Here is a 16,618-nt window from a genome sequence, read left to right as displayed (position 1 = left end):
ATACCCTGAGATTCTGTGTTGCACATCCTTGGGAGATACAGTTTCTCTTTTTTGAGCCAAGACCAGTAAACGTGGAGTCCTATATGCTGTCCTTCCACAGTGAGAATCCAACAGGGTGCAGCTAAAAAGTTACCAGTATAGCTCTTATGATATTGATATACTAGTGAAGGGTCAAGTTCTGTGGGGTTTTGAGCAGTGCCACCCTGTTGATCGCAGCAGGGATAGAGTGCGCTCAGGACCTTGCGTGACTGGGCCCAAATTTACTTGACGAGGCATTTCAGAAATGGAGACGCTTAGAAGGGATTAAACTGGAATATATTGTTTCTGCCTATCTGAATGAAATCTTCAGTTGCAGAAAAAGCAATATCAGGAAACAAATACTATATATTTTTATCTTGGTATCTGCTTGGGGCCTGATTCTGTAGTCCTTTTGCATGTGGAGCACTCATGCAGAATGGCTGTAGAATAAGATCCTGAAGGACTACAGATACCAGCATCTCTTTATTTCAGGCTGTCCTATGACCTATGAGGCATGGTGTTTTTCCATACTTATCAGGTAAGCAATGCTTTTCCTTAGCTTGGGGAGTTTAGATATAAGAAATCATTCTTTATCTTGGCTGACACAACTACAATTTGTATAACATCTTACCTTAATGCAATAATACACAAGGGGTGTGTGTGTGTGTGTGTGTATATATATATATACACAGACACACACCCCCCTTGTATATATTATAGTAAAGTAAATTTCTCTAACTTATTTTCACTAACCTCTCCAACAAAGCATTAATACTGCAGTTTAATACTCTGAAATAATTGTCTTCCTCATTCCTTGGTCTCTCTATTCCTGTTCAGTAGCTAGTTGAACAGGAAACTTCTGCTGTATTGGCATGGTTCTGTATCATGAAATTCAGTTGCTTCAGAGGGAATGTATTTACCAATACTTAACTCTTCATACCTAAGTAATTAAGGCCCTGGTCTTGCAAATGCTTACACACATGCATAACTTTATGCAGTGGGTAGTCCCACTGAAGACACGGGGGATACTCATGAGCTTAAAGCTAAATGTTTATAGGACTGGAACCTAAGTAATTAACTCCCTTCCTTTCTACAACACGTTTCCTCCAACCAACACAAGTAGGGTGAAGTGTTCAGCAGAAATTAAAAAACTGAAAAGGATTACAAATTTAACAATTATAAATTTAGGGAGTATTGTCACCCAGGAGGTGTCGTTCTCCCCCCCCAGTACCCTCACCCACAATTCTAACCTCAGAAAACAAATTACTTAAACTCACATACCTGCAGGTGATCAAAATGAAATGTAACTTTAATCCTAGTTACCTCATTCTTTGATATTGTGTCCCCGGCTTATTTCTATCACTTGCTTTTCATAATTTTGAAAACAGCTGCTATATCACCCCAAAATACCCTCTCTTCCATTTGGAAAACACAGTGGTACTCTTTAGGATGGTGGGTGAAATGATAATCTGAATCCATGTAAATATGTCTTAAATGTCAAAGAAGATGGTAAGAACTAAATGTACTAAACCACCCCATGAAGCTAATTGGCCCGAAGTTAATGACTTAATTATTGTAAGAATAATATTGTGGTTACCTAGGTACGTGACCAATAAGGCTATAAATTTAAACAATATGTCTGCACGCTCTTAAATATTCTGTGGTACGCTATTTTTCAAGTTTGTTTCACATTTGTCTGGTGGAGAAATGAATATTCCTCCATGCCCTCTCTTTGAAACAAAGTTGGAGGTTGTCTTAATTTAGAGTTTGTTTTTGGGTGTTCTATGTATGTTAACTGTTAGTAGCAATTAATTTCTCCTTGTGTTCCATCTTCACCTCATTTCTTACTGCAGGTAGGGAACAAGACAGATATGTCTCTCTCCCAGTTTCAGTATAAGTTTCTTGTCCTATTCCCCCAATAGCACACCCAGCATCAGAAAGATATTCATATTCATGGTTTGAGCTGCTGGACAGTGGTGTTTTCTTGGAGTCTCTGGCAGCAGGTGTTTGTAATTAACTACGTCAATTAAGGTTTCAGAGTAACAGCCGTGTTAGTCTGTATTCGCAAAAAGAAAAGGAGTACTTGTGGCACCTTAGAGACTAACCAATTTATTTGAGCATAAGCTTTTGTGAGCTACAGCTCACTTCATCGGAGGAAATAATAGTAATATATAGTACAGATGAAAATAAACTTTATTCTAAACCAAACCCTTGCATCTCTTCAATTGCATAACCATATAGAAGCACTAATTCTAAAAGAAAGCATAGAAAAAGCAGTTCCTCCACTTTCACTGCAGCAGCTGATGGACTCATTAACACATCAGAACAGAAAGTGTTAGTAACATCTGCAGTTGGTTCAGGTAAAACACTGAATTTTGAGCGTGGGTTTTGGCAGGTACAGTGAGAGAGCGAGGACTCATTTTTAAAATGCCTTCAGCGTAAATATACATTTATACTGTTGATGATTTGAGATCTTAGGCAGGTTTTCTCTTTTAAGAAAAAAATAAAGCTTTACTCTTCCCTTTTAAAATATAGATTTCCCATAGCTGGCTTTGTGTTCCGTGTTTTTAATAACATGCACTCATGTAAACTAACCATTTTCAGTACCTTCCGTTAACAGAAATGGAAAGAATTATGATTTTTTCCCCCCTTCTGTTTGTAGGCTAACGTGATAGCATATATTGGGACAATGGAGTCTATGCTAAATAAGTTGAAAAGTACCGTTACAAAGGTAACAGCTGATGTAACCAGTGCGGTGATGGGAAATCCTGTTACCAGGGAATTTGATGTTGGCCGACATATTGCCAGTGGTGGCAATGGGCTTGCTTGGAAGATTTTTAATGGAACTAAAAAGTCAACAAAACAGGTGAGATCTCAGGTGAAGGCTTGTGGTTACATTAAAATCATACTTGAGGAATAACAACAATTGCATCTTTTGTTAGGAAGGGTTTAGAAGTACATTTTGTTCAGTAAACTGTTGCTAGCGTTACAACTTGTGAAGTCAAACGAAGACAGAAAAGGTACCCAAATGTGTTAATTGATTTAAGGTTCCCACTGCTCATTTCATCACAACAGACATACACAATTTAGTTTCTGGGTCAATAGATATGCAGAAGTTGAGCAGTAAGAAATGTTAGGTATGAGCTATGTTGACCAAAAGTATGTGGGGGTGGCCTCATGCTAACTGCCTTCACCATGCCTGTTTCAGGTCATTGCTGTTAACCCCTCATTCCCATAAACACTACATTCACTCAGGGGCGGTAGGATTGTCTAATTTTTGGTGGTGCCCAGAATGGGAGCAAGTCCCACCACACCCCCACAGCTGCCTTGTAAGCCGACAGGTATTTTTTTAAACAACGTAAAAATGGACTGGAAACAGGAAGCGTTTAGCAGTTTCCCTATATTGCACAATATCACTATTGTGCGAAAAAATTATTAAACTGAGAATATCAACTTTATTAATACTCTTTTGAATACGGAAACAACCAAGCGCTCTTGGATCAATAACCCTCAAAATACAATTACGGTGCTTAATAGACAGGATAACTGTTCTATTCCTTTAAATTGAAATGGATGCGGCTGTGGGGGCATGGGGAAAAGTGGTGTGGCTGTGGGGGCATGAGCTATGGCACTGTGGGTATCTTTAACCTGGTTAATCAGCTTAATTCCCTGTGGAATGGTTTAGGTACATTTTTGAAGTCTTGATTGGGTGTTCTCACAGTAGAGTCTGCATGATTTGGCTCCAAACATGGTAAAGCAAACCCTGACTAATGTTTCTGCAAACTGTTTTGCCACTAATATGGCTAAAAGTACACTGCCAGTTCCATGTTACAAGGGGTCAGCATTTTATTGCGTGATGATTAGTTGTATTTGACTAGTAGTGACATGATTATCATTAGTCCATATTTTAGCCAGTCATCACGTCAGCATTCAATGTGATGCTGCAAAACAAAACTAATCAGTGTGGTAAGTACTTTGTGTGTGAAACGGCTTTCAACAATTATTTAAATATAAGAATCATTTATTGAAGGATGTCTTTTTTTCAGATGTTTGTGAGGAGTTACACTCTTTGGTAGACTCCTTCCGAACATTGCGAAGATATACAGCGAAGCGCAAGATATATTGTGGTTATTAAATTGCATGCTATCTGTTCATTAGTAACTTACTGTATTCCTTTGTTCTGCCAGTCCACCCTTCTGGCAACTTGTGAGTGGCTGTTTGTCATCTGTGCCAGTGACATCACTAACTTCCCCAAAATGATACATGAGTGTCCTGTGTTTCAAATACTGCTGACAAAAAAAATTGGAGCTATTCCTTTCTTTCCACCACAAATAGGTATTCAGTATTCAAATATAGAGTCTTTGGCCATCTGGCTACAGGTTCACTTTGTGTCAATATACGTAGTTTAAAACCCTTTGCACAGAACTCTTGAGTTTTCATATGGGAGAAGCAGAACTGATCATGTCTCTTGTTCCCTGGATAAGTGGAAGTAAGGTATATTGTGGAAGTGGGTGAGATAGGATTATGCTTTGAACTGTGTTGGCCTACATCAGCTCTCCGTTTAAGTTAGTTTCTAAATACTGAGCACTCTTGAAAATCTCATCACTGGAGTCTGGAAGGTGAATGCTTTTAAAAATGGTATTGTGGCACTCAAAGTGGAGGAAACTTATTGCTGCCCTCCTGGATCTGCTGTCTGTTCTGATTTACAAGGATGTTCATATTTTAATATTTGATTATCAGGTTTTTGCTTGCTTGCTGTCTGGTTTACACAAATAAATATGTGAGATAATATATGTACGCATGTGTGAATATTTGTGTATATGTATTATGAATCGTCCTATGTAGCACTGTGTGTGTATATGCGCACACACATCTATAAAAAATTATTTAGGCCCCAGAAATTTTTTTGGTCAGCCCATCTTGGGATTTGTTGTTTGTTTACTCCATATTGCCTTGAACATCCTTTTTTTATATATATATATATATATATATATATAATTTTTTCCTGGCATGAGGAAGCGCTAGTTCCCTCCCCTCTTCTTAAAATGCAGTCAGGAAGGCACAGATAGGGATGGGGGCATTTGAGAGAACTTTCTTACCAAACCACCTCCTCCATCTCAAGGGTTAGCAAAATGTGTAAGGAGATGATCATCTGGGCACTAGGATCCCTGCTACACCTAGTTTCTGTTCCTCATTCAGAGAATCAGTTAACTCACACAATGTTGTTGGAATCTTTAGTTTAAAAAAAAAGTCAAGTGAGGAAGGGAGATTAGTTTCAAAATAATCAGTTAATGAGGCTATTACTAAAACAACATGCAAGGAAATGTAATTTAAAAAAGACTCCAATTTTAAAAGACTTGTGAAAGAATAGGAAGATGGGGCGTCTCTTTTGGGGAAAAAACAGATGATTATTGGAATACTAACCTGTGTCTTAAATAGAGAATTCTCTGTAATTGAGGTTCCAGAAAATCTTAGTAGCACATCATGTAGTCAAATGCTCGGTACGTGTTCAATTACTGAATTGAATGATTTGCCAAAGTATATCTATTACACCCCCTCAAAAAAGTACATTGATTAAAAGAATATTAGTAAAGTTGCAAAGTCAAGCACTTAAAAGTTAGGAAATGCCAGAATTAAGGTTGCCTGTGCAACGGAAATCTGGTCACCTTGTGCGTATACATTGTGATACATTCTTTAATTACATGATGGCATACTATTTTTTTCTCACAAGACCACTGCCTCATTCAGTGCATAGGATGGACAGTTCTGATTTAATGAGTAGATAATCAATATGTTTTTCTCCTCATTGTTCAGTGTGTAGCCGTAACCCTTATTTACTGCATGCTATTCAAACCTTTCTCTGAAGACAGAATTATTAATTTCCTTATAGACCTCTTTGGCACTCAGCACTATCATAGCTGAGTTCTTCATAAAGAGTAAGGAGTTTATTTTCACAACACCCCTCTCAGATGAGGCTGTATAATTATCACCATTTACAGATGGAGAACTGAGACACCGTGAGATTAAGGTCAAAAGTATCCACTAATTTTGGGTGCCCAATTTGAGGCACCTAGAATCTGATTTTTTTTTTTTTTCCAGTCTTTAGCATTATATAGCATGTTATGTTCAAAGCACAGTCCCACCAACTTAAATTGTGTCAAGTGCTCAACACTTCTGCTGTTAGATTCTTGGATGTCAACTCAAACATTGAGAAAATGAAACACACAATTAGTGCCCACCAGTGAAAAGTTTGGATTAAGTGACATGCACAACAATGTATAGGAATTCTGTGGCAAAGTCAAGGGTAGAATAACATTCTCTAGGGCAGCATTCAACTGCCCTAACAGTGAGACCATCCTTTCTCTTCCTGCAATCCCTTGTGTCATTCTCTACGTACCTTCCAACTTTCAGAACAAATGAAGCAAGGGTCCCACAGTCAAAGCTCCTTCACTGCACAGCCTTGATCCATCCTGTACACTGAATGAGACAGGGGCCCTATGGAGGGTGCGGGAGGGGGGAAGGGGGTTGCGGAAGCATGTGATCGTGTAATTACAGACTATCATGCATAAGTGTGGGGGTGGGGGCAAATTAGAAGCACTGTACTTTCATAGGCAGTCTTAATTCTGGCATTTCCTAACTTTTGAATGGTTGACTTTGAAACCTTAATTTAGTGTTTTATGTGTAATTTCCAAGGTTTTTTAAAAAAACGAACTGAAAGAACAAATTCAGTCATGTGGAATCATATTGACACCCATGTGGGTCGTCAGAAGGGTTGGGACTTTTAGCTCCACCACACCGACCACTGCCACTTGAGCAAAAAGAGTAATTTATAGCAGTAGTAGGTTACTGCTGGAGGAATTCTGTGCCAAAAAATTAAAAATTCTACGCACAATAATTTATAATTCTGCATATTTTATTTGTCAAAAGAACACAAAATAAACATGCCAGTTTCAATTATTTTGGTAATTTATTTCAAAATACCTGTCAGCAAGTATGTCTGTAGCAATACAGACAATAAAAAAGATTCAGGAAATGTTTTTTGACAAATAGATCCTTTACTAGGCATATTAATAAAGAACTTTGAGTAATAATTCTTTAAACTACAATACAGAAATGTATTTCCTGCACCCCTCAGAAGCAGTGCAAAGGCTTGGGGGAGTCCAGGGTAATGGAGGAGTGGAGGGAGAGGGAAGTAATTGCTGGGAAGGAGCCTGGATGTGAACTGGGAGGGTTGTTGTGTGTGGATGGGAGAAGTATGGAACTGTTTGGGGTTTTTTTTGTTGTTTTTTGGAGCGGGGGGGAATGAGGGGATTGATAGGGTGCCTTCCCCATGCAGTCCCTGGCTGACCCCAGCCTCTCTGCATCAGGCACATCTGCCACTGTCCCCATGTGTCCCCCCCACACACACACTTAGCCAGCCCCTTCCCCCATCCCCATGTGGCCCTGCACCCCCACTCCCATTCATCCCTCCCCCCCCGTAGCCCCATGTACCCCACGTATCCCATGCCTTTTGACCTGGCCCCATGGGCACAGTGCTGTGAGGAATGCAGACTTTTCTCTTCCCTATTCACAGCTCGGGCTGCTCCCACCTGGTATTGGCTGCTCTCTGTTCTGACACCACAGCGGTCCCTGGTCAGTGAAAGGCATAACTGCAACACTTCTCATCAAAATGCATTATCTGCTGAGGAAAAAAAATTCTGTGTGGCACATGAATTCTGCACATGCGCAATGGCACAGAATTCCCCTAGGAGTAAGTAGGTGGTCAATCTCTCCTCTGTGTGAATGAACCTCTAGGGCAGGGGTCCTCAACCTTTATCTTTCTGAGGCCCCCTAGCTTGTTATAAAACCTCCACGGCCCATTGGTGTCACAACAGCTGACTTTCTGCATATAAAAGCCAAGGCCAGTGTTAGGGGGTAGCAAAGAGGCCAGTTGCTTGGGGCTCCATGCCACAGGCTTCAGCCCCACATGGTGGGGCTCAGGGCCTCAGGCTTCAGTCCCATGCAGTGGGGCTTCGGCTTTCTGCCCTGGTCCCTAGTGAGTCTCATGCTGCCCCTGCTTGACAGACCCCCTGTAACCTGCTTGTGGCCCCGCGGGGGGGGCCCCAGACCCCTTGTTGAGAACCACTTCTCTAGAGGGGGATAGAACACTTTGCCATTGGATCTCACACGCAAAAGAGAATGGTAAGACTTAGGTTTCATTCCAGGCTTTGGAGGAAGGGGGTGTGCTCCAGTGGGCACAGATTCTTCTGTCCAGTCCTCTCAAGTGTCATCTCTTTTGCCCCATCCCTTCCAACCTGTCCATGTCCCATTCCTGTCTCTTTCCCACACCAGGCTCTTCTTCCCTGTCTCATTCTCTTCACTGAGCCAGTCCCACTTTCTACAGGCTTCTCATCCCCACTCCAGTCGTCTTGCCCCATCAATCCCTAGTTTCACCCCTCTGGACTCCTCCTCCCAGTTCCAGTCACATTGCCCTCCCAGTCCTAATTTCCCCTCCTCCCAGCTCTCCATCTGATCTATCTCCCCAGTCAATTGCTCTCTCCCCAAGTTCCCTATCCCCTCTGGCTTCCAGTCTGTTTTCGACCCTGGGCTCCTCATCCACTCTCGGCATTTATCCACCCATATCTTTGTCCCAAGTCTACTTGCCGAGCCTGTTTAAGCTCCTCTCAGTAGGGTTCTAGTCCCAATCTACCATCTCCATCAACCCCCCCAACCCCCTGGCCTTATCCCAGTCTACTCTGTAGGTCCTGTTCTTGTAATTTCTGCATCTGAATCAAGCAGCTTCCTCTTCCACAGTGCCTGAGCCAAGGAGGGGAATCCTTAAGAGCACAGGAGAGAGAGGCTTCCTGCTCTCAGTTCTGGTGCCTGTGCCTGGACCTGAACTTGGACCCAGCAGGGTCTGCAGCAGTCCAGAGCTATAATTACAGGGAGAATCTTATGTTCTTACCCAGATTATTGGTGCATTTGGCACATAATCCTAAATTTTCTTTTCCTTCCTTCCTTCCTTCAAAATATTTTCAGGTCATCTATGGGGTTTTACTAACATGTCTGTGCAAAGAGAAGTGTGTTCTGTTCAGCAAAATATTTTTGCCTAATATTTCCTCTTCTCTACTAGAATATCTGGGGATTGACTTTGCTTGCGTCATCGTGCTAATGCTGATACATTGTCTTCAAAAATCAATTTCCATTATGAAATTTAAAGAACTCTGGACAAAGAGTGCCTCATTTTAAATAAATAATAAAAACAAATTTAGCACTTTAATGTGCATCCAGACACAAACAAAGGGCTGCTCGTGCAGTCTGCAATTAATGTAGTTGTACACCACTTTGTGTAAGAAGGGGCTAGATTAGAATACAGATTGAAAGCAAAATACCATAAAGATATTTTTTTTCTCTTTTGATTCATGAATCTTTAAAATATTTTTAAACATTTACCTCCATGCTATGGTAGAAACAACAGTTACAGATCTAAAACTATTAGTTTTATTATTGTAAAGAAACTTTCTTATTGGTTTGGGAGAGAACTCCTCGGTATGTGCATTTGGTTTGTTTATGTCCTTGTAAAATCCTATAAAGATACATGTTTTCTGTAGAGTTTCAGCAAAGAAATTACGTAAGATTGCAACAAGTATTGACTTATTTTGGCAGTCAGAGAATACCCAAAATATTATGGACAATTCCTTCTGTACCTTTTAAAACACATTTGTTGTTACTACAAAATATTAATGCTCAGATAATGTTAGAGGCATCATTAAACGGGCAAAAAAACAACAACCCAGAAATGTTGTACTGGTTTGTGTGGAGATCCAGGTGTCAGTCAGTAGTCTTCTTATATATGTTCACACTTGGCTGTGTGCTGGAAAATGGCACACATCTATTTATTTTATTTTACTTATATTTAATAATATTGAGTAAAAATCAACATACAAGAAAAAGAAAAAGCAAATATTAACACTAGTATTTACAATTTGTTAAAGTGAAGTCCTCAACAAACACCTTGAACAATTTTAAAGACAATTACTTGTCAAATTTCAGTGAAATCTTCCAGAAGAAGAGTTTCTGGCATAGAAGCTGAATTTTTATGAAGCAGTTATACAGCAACCAAAAAAAAAACCCCTCCGAAATTATTATTTTAATGTGTTGTACTGGGTTTCTTTCTATATACTGCTTGTCTCTTAAAAAATTAAGTTATCGTGCAACTACCCTGGGAGATTTAACTTGAAATGACCTTTATAAAATATTTGGCAACTACATTATAGCGTTTCTGTGGAGACTTAAAACATATCCATCTTATATTGTATGTTGTTTTTGCCGTTGCTGCAATACTTCTAGCCTGCAGGCTGCTTTATTACTTCTCCTAATATTGTTATAAGAATAAAAGACAGATTGACAGTAAATTCTTTAATGCCTCTTTTTCTCTGAAGGCTCTCTGGTAAAAGTTGGTCATCTTCCTGGATTATCATCCCCTTTGTTGGTTTATTTTGTCTCCTTTCTTTAAATATCCTTTGCCAAACACCTAAACTGATTACCTTCTCTCTAATGGCTTGCATTCTAGATTAGACAGACATCTTAGTTACTTATTCCAGGCCCATCATTTGGTGTCTGAATTCCTTGGGAACTTCTGAAGCAATTTGTTTTCTTCACTCTGGCCTCTTTTTTGTTGTTGGTTGGAAAGAAGGTTGGCATTGGTTTTTAACTCTGCCATAATCACTGAAGTTTTTGTGAATTACATAATTTTAGATTAGAGAGAGGCATCTTCTTTTAAGGAATACATCCATCCCTGTGTTGTGATATCTAATATTTAGACATATACTTGACATAAGTTGAATTTCCTGTTGCTTATATTATCTCATTTAATTTTTGATAACCAGCTGAAGTCTTCCATTCACCTTTGCTTAATGCAGAAATTCTTATAACAGGAAGATAAAGTAGTAATCAAAGAATTGTATTTTTATTTGGGGCCTAGACTGACCATTTAAATATACATAAAAATTCAGTTTATAATTTCTTTTGTGATTAGCCAGTGTTATCCCAGTGTTTGACTAGATTTCAATGAAGTCTGTTACATTTTGCTTACCTACATGTTTCCTTAATTGTATAACTGTATAAAATATACCATTCACTTCCTCTCCCTAAACTATTGTATAGCAATCATGGTCCCTTTCCAATGGTTATTGCATTTTGGTAGTGGATGAAATTGTCTCTGAATGTATATAGGATATAATCCTTTAAATTAGGCACTTTACAAATACTGTATATAAGATAATAGGCATCTGTTGATTTATAACTTAATTTTGAGTCCGCAAAAAGAAAAGGACTATATGAATAATTTGCTATTCTAATTCCAGATCTACCAGCTGCCCACATACCCTTGCCCGTCTCATCACTTATACATTGTTCTTCTTAATACAACCTGTCCATATTTTATATTTACATACAGATATAGTTATAGTGCAACATATACAACTGGAGAAAAAACCCCTAAATTCTGAGCTCAGTTAGACTGGACAGTTGCTCGGTAACTGAACCTGCACTGTGTGATGATTGGAGGTCAGCAGGCTCTATAAGTCACATCTCTGTATCCGTGTTCTCATTGATATATCTTGAAGTAAAATAATTACCGTATTTTATATAACAAAGTCCCACAGAGTTTAAAGCTTCGTCTGAGTAGCCTATTATAAAATGCAATAAATAAAATAATAAATAAAGTTCACCATTACACATTTTTCCCCATGCACCCCCACAGAGATGTCTCACGTACTCCAGAGGTATGCATACCACAGTTTGGGAACCCATGGTTTAGAGCAATGGTCTCCAAACTGGGGTGCGCGAGATGATCCCAGGGGGTGCACGGCAGGAGTAGCGTCACCGGATGGCACTCCGTTTTTTTTCTTCGGCAGCAGCTCTGCATGTCTACGGCTGGTGTTCCCCTCCAGCAGCCTGCCTGCAGCAGGTCTTCTGTTCTTCTTCTGTCGGCGGGGCATCTGCGGCAGGTCACCCTGCAGGTGTGCTAGCCAAAAAGTTTGGAGACCACTGATTTAGAGGAATGTCTTGTACTGCTTTTGCGAAGGGGTTAAGTGCTTTGATCAGCTATGAGAAACTCAAGTGTCTTTGGTCTCCATTCTGAATGACTTTGAACTATTGAACTGTATTCCAGAAAAGAACAGTTTGTTTTCTGTCCCTTTGCTTTGAGGTAAAAAGATGAGGGGCAGTCAGAAAATAACTAAGGTCTTTTCTACAGATCTGTAATTCTTAGCAGGTGTGTGCAAACTCTTCTGGTGGTATCTGCAGTTTAGGCAGAGCTTGGGTGTGTTTACTGCTCCTTTTGACACACTGATTATAAGCATGTAAGCTCTATGTACGCTGCAGTTTCTGCTATTGTTACTGTAGTAAAACAAATTGTACGGTAGCAGGCTGACATGCTGAATATGCATATTCATTAAAATAGCACTTGTACCGAAATTTACACCAACAGTTGCCTCCTTGTCTTGTCTTTGGGCTGAAACCTAGCATTTTGGATACAAATTAATATTGGTAAATAATATAAATTCTAGTTTTATATTAGTTTATATTTTATGAACATATTTCCTTCTGTACAAGGAGCAGACATTTATAAAATAAAAATTCATTAATTGAACTTCTATTTGGATATTGGGAGTCAGGAAGCAACGGATAAGGGTTAATTATCCCCCTCACCTCTTAATTGCATCACAACTGGAAGCAAGGTCCAGGCCATGTGATAACACAAGAAAAGTTCCAGAGATAATGTGTTCTCCTCCTCATTTCCCCTTAATATTCTTAGCAAAAATCCTAATTTATCAAACCCCTTACTTTTTTGTTGAATATGACCTACCAAATTAGGCAGTCCTCCCCCAAATTAATTTTTAAGAGACAGCAAAACATTCTGAAATCAGTAGAACTTGCATTTTCTCGTCTGAGTAATTTTTTTAAAAAAAGTTGAGTAAAATAAAACACTAAGGAAAATACTGTTTAGGGAAATAATTTATTCTTTCCGTTCTCTACAATGTGCTCAAGAAAAAATACAAATGTCAATCCAAACAAAGCATCATTCCAACAAATAAAATAAGTGTATTCTCAAACTATTTAAATTACCAATACCTGAGCTGATTTTGAGGTGCTGAGTATCCATTTATTTAAGATCAGGCCTGCTGCTGTCTTCAGATGTGCTGCTTAGTCATTGCATAAGTAGCACTGGTACCATTAACCATAGGCGCCGAGTTTCTAATCTGCCAGGAGGTGCTCCCCCAGGCTCTGCCCAGGCCCCGCGCCCACTCCACTCCTTCCCCCAATGCCCCACCCTGCTTCTATCCACCCCCGCCCCGCCTCTTCCTGCTCAGTTCCGCCCCTGAGCACACTGCGCCCTCGCTCCTTCCCCCTCCCACCCAGCACCTCCTGATGCCACGAAACAGCTGATCTGCAAGAGGCACAGGGAGGGGAAGCCACTGATCTGTGGTGCTGCAGATGGGTGGGAGGTGCTGGGGGAGTGGAAGGCTCTGATATGGGGGCTGCTGGTGGGTGCTCAGCACTCACCATTTTTTTTTTTTTTTCCTGTGGGCGCTCCAGTCCCGGAGCACCCACGGAGTCGGCGCCTATGCCATTAACACAAGCTTGTGCTAATAGTCAATTCATTATTTTTTATCAAGTATGTAGCAGTAGTTTATTGGTTCAGGAAAAATATATTTTTGAATTGAAATAAAAAAAAAATCATGTTGATAGTAACTGAAATAAGTTAGTATCGCATTTGGCTATGGATGTGTAATGAACTGCTTTCTGCTTTGGTGGATCATATTGTATTAACTTTACTGTGTGGCTTAGGTAATACTGACTGAGTTGCTTATTTTTAGGAACTTGCTGTTTTCGTCTTTGATAAAAAGTTAATAGACAAATATCAGAAATTTGAAAAGGATCAGATTATTGAGTCTTTAAAGCGAGGAGTTCAACAACTAACAAGGCTTCGACACCCTCGACTAGTTACTGTTCAACATCCATTAGAAGAATCCAGGTAAATTTTAGTAAAATCGTAAGTATTAATTTTTTGCTGGACGTAGAGGTCTGGGGCATTTGGAAAAATGTACAGAAATAATATAAAAAGATATGGATTTGGCAAATAGAGAAAATAAAATAAAAGTAGGTCATATGTCACCATGTTCTAGTTGCACTGTTGCCCAAAGAGTCACTTTTTCTGATATTATTCAGAGATATTGAAGGTACAGTATGTGACTGACTTCAACTGCTAAAATATTCATTAAAACAAAACTTTCTTTTGCGCAGTTATACTTCACTTTAAAGAGGGCTGAAGTCACAGTAACTGCCAAAGCAAAGAGCTTTTCTTGATTTTTGGTTTATTTTGTTTTGGCTTCTACTTTGTAAAAAAAATCATGAATAATGCTATGTTTTTCCACCCTCAGTTCCCCACTCCTTTTCCACTCACTTTGCCCGAACTACAGCAGGAGACCTTGCCCATGCTTAAAAAAAGTTAAAATTATAGGTGTGTGCCAGCTTCCGGATAGTTAAGGTAGAGAAAACTTTACGGTTTGAGGTCAGTTCTTGTAAGGGATCTTGTATCTGCATAGTTACTCAGATTCCCTTGAAAGTTAGTGTGTCTCATGGAGTGCTGGGGTAGGGATAGTGATATAAATTTGGGGTCATTTCACCAAAAAATTCCTGAGATGTAGCCTCCTTTGGGGAAGCAGTATTGAAAATGTTGTTTAACAAAGTTAATCTCTACAGATAGGCTTGAGCCTAACACTCATGCACAAAACTGATTATCTTGTGTATGTGCATGATACCCAAGTGGGTTATTAGTCAGCTAGTTCTCACATGATCTGGATGGCTGAATGGGACATGCTATGGCTATTGAATATGAGCAATACCTAGGCATTTTAATCTGGAACCTATCCTTGGTAGAAATCTGGAAATGAAGTAGTCATGTTGCTACAATCTGCCTTTGTCAAAGAGGTCTTTTGTTATTTTGGGAAAACGTCATCTGAGTACAGCAGAAAATTCAGAAGGTGCTCAGACTATTTTTGAAAATTAATTGTGTATGCAAATGCTTGCTGGGAGGGGGAGCTAGGGGGCAGAGGAATAGAGAAGGAATGGGGGAAAGGGGTTTGGGTTTGTGGTAGGGGGGATAAATTGGGGTGAGTGTGAGGGGAGAGAGGTTGGGAGGTTCAGGTGAAGGGAGAGATGGAACACTGGGAAGGGTGATATGTGGGGTGGGTGTCAAGGTGAGTGGTGGGGGACGACCTGTCAGCCTCACATCCTTCTCTCCTGTGTGTGTGTGTGCACTGTGATCTTAAGGCAACACAAATCTAAACCTCTGAAAATCAGAAAATACAAAGTTAAGGTATATGCCATATCTTGCAGGGGATGGGAGGCTGACTTGCAGGGGAAGTAGACTGGGTGGGTCAAAGGCATAGCTGGGGAATCCTGGCTGAAGCAGATGGGGAGTCCAGCTGGGTGGTGACGCATAGTGGCAGTATGGGGCCTGGTTTGATGTACAGCACTGGGTACATAACTCAAGGACGCATGCGCCCCTCCAGTAAGCTGCTGCCTGTCATATATATGCACCCTCAGAGGTCACCAGACAGTAGGGAGCAACATCTTACATGCTAATGGCTTCCCAAGTGCTAGTGGCTTAATGGTGACAGGAAGGGGAAGGTGAACTTGAAATGGTGGCCTGGGAGTACAAGAGTAGGGTTAGATGTAGGTATATTAAATGTTGGCACAGCTTGGCAAAGCTGTGATAATGATATGAGGAGATCTGGGGTGGGAGTCATGACCTTCTGGAGGTGTGTGAATCCCTTTGCGTGACCCCTGAGTGTAACCTAAGGAAAGAGGTGCCTATGTGCCCTGAGGGATCCGGTATGCCTCATTTCAGCACTGCATTGTGTAGGTTGTGTCAGTAGCAGAGCCCAGCTGTCTTCTGGCTATGGGGATTGTCATCAGTTAGGTGGGAGATGAGTGTGGTCTGTGGTTTCAGTGATGGGTAAGAGAAAGGATAGTATTAGATGGCATCCTGTGCATATGGGTAAAGGTTGTAAAATTTAGCAGATACGGTGTTTTCTGTGGAGTAAGCTAGGTGTTTGAGTGTAGGGCAGGTATAGATAGCTCCTGTTCAGTACAGTGAAAGAATGTGTGCTATGGGCTTATAGGTCATCGCTGAATGAGAGTAGAGTTAAGGTTACATGGGCATGTACCTTAACTCTGTATTTCCTGGTTTACATAAGTTTGAGTTTTGCTAAAGTTGAAGTTTTGGAACAGTATTAAGTACCACCAGGCATTTAAATCTGCTTTTTGTTGGTGAATAGGAATAAAAGATTAAGTGACTTCGTCATCCCCTGTTCTGGTCTTACCTAGTGGGTCAGTACAAAACTGAGTTTCTGTAGAGGCAGTTTTGTTATATTTAAAAAAAAAAAAAAAGTGCAGGGTCAGGAGGAGCCAGCACCTATTGGTTTAATTGGAAGCCTGACTAACACCAAGGTTGAGCATCTTCAGTCAGGTTTTCTGACGCTTGTATTTATTCTGCTTTAGGATTCTTGCTTCTTCACAAAGGCGGTGGTAGGGAGAACTGAAGCTATGA

The 16,618-nt window shown here is 40.2% G+C and overlaps 1 protein-coding gene across 6 annotated transcripts in view; it reads left to right on the top strand.

The window, feature by feature from the left end:
• SCYL2 (SCY1 like pseudokinase 2) overlaps positions 1–16,618 on the top strand; it is a 53,404-nt gene that overhangs the window by 2,701 nt on the left and 34,085 nt on the right. For 2 of the 6 annotated variants that reach the window (XM_037884287.2, XM_043545401.1), the window contains exons 2-4: positions 511–556; positions 2,681–2,884; positions 13,881–14,038. In XM_037884287.2, coding sequence (XP_037740215.1) covers positions 533–556; positions 2,681–2,884; positions 13,881–14,038 — 386 coding nt within the window. In that variant the 5' untranslated portion in view covers positions 511–532. Of the gene's footprint in view, positions 1–425; positions 557–2,680; positions 2,885–13,880; positions 14,039–16,618 lie in introns of all 6 variants that reach the window. The other 4 variants (XM_043545413.1, XM_043545407.1, XM_043545399.1 and 1 more) reach the window with 3 other exon arrangements.

This window comes from Chelonia mydas, chromosome 1, assembly GCF_015237465.2.
Source record: "Chelonia mydas isolate rCheMyd1 chromosome 1, rCheMyd1.pri.v2, whole genome shotgun sequence".
Taxonomy (NCBI): domain Eukaryota; kingdom Metazoa; phylum Chordata; order Testudines; family Cheloniidae; genus Chelonia; species Chelonia mydas.
The sequence above is the reverse complement of the archived record's forward strand: the minus strand, read 5'-3'. Positions and strand labels throughout refer to the sequence as shown.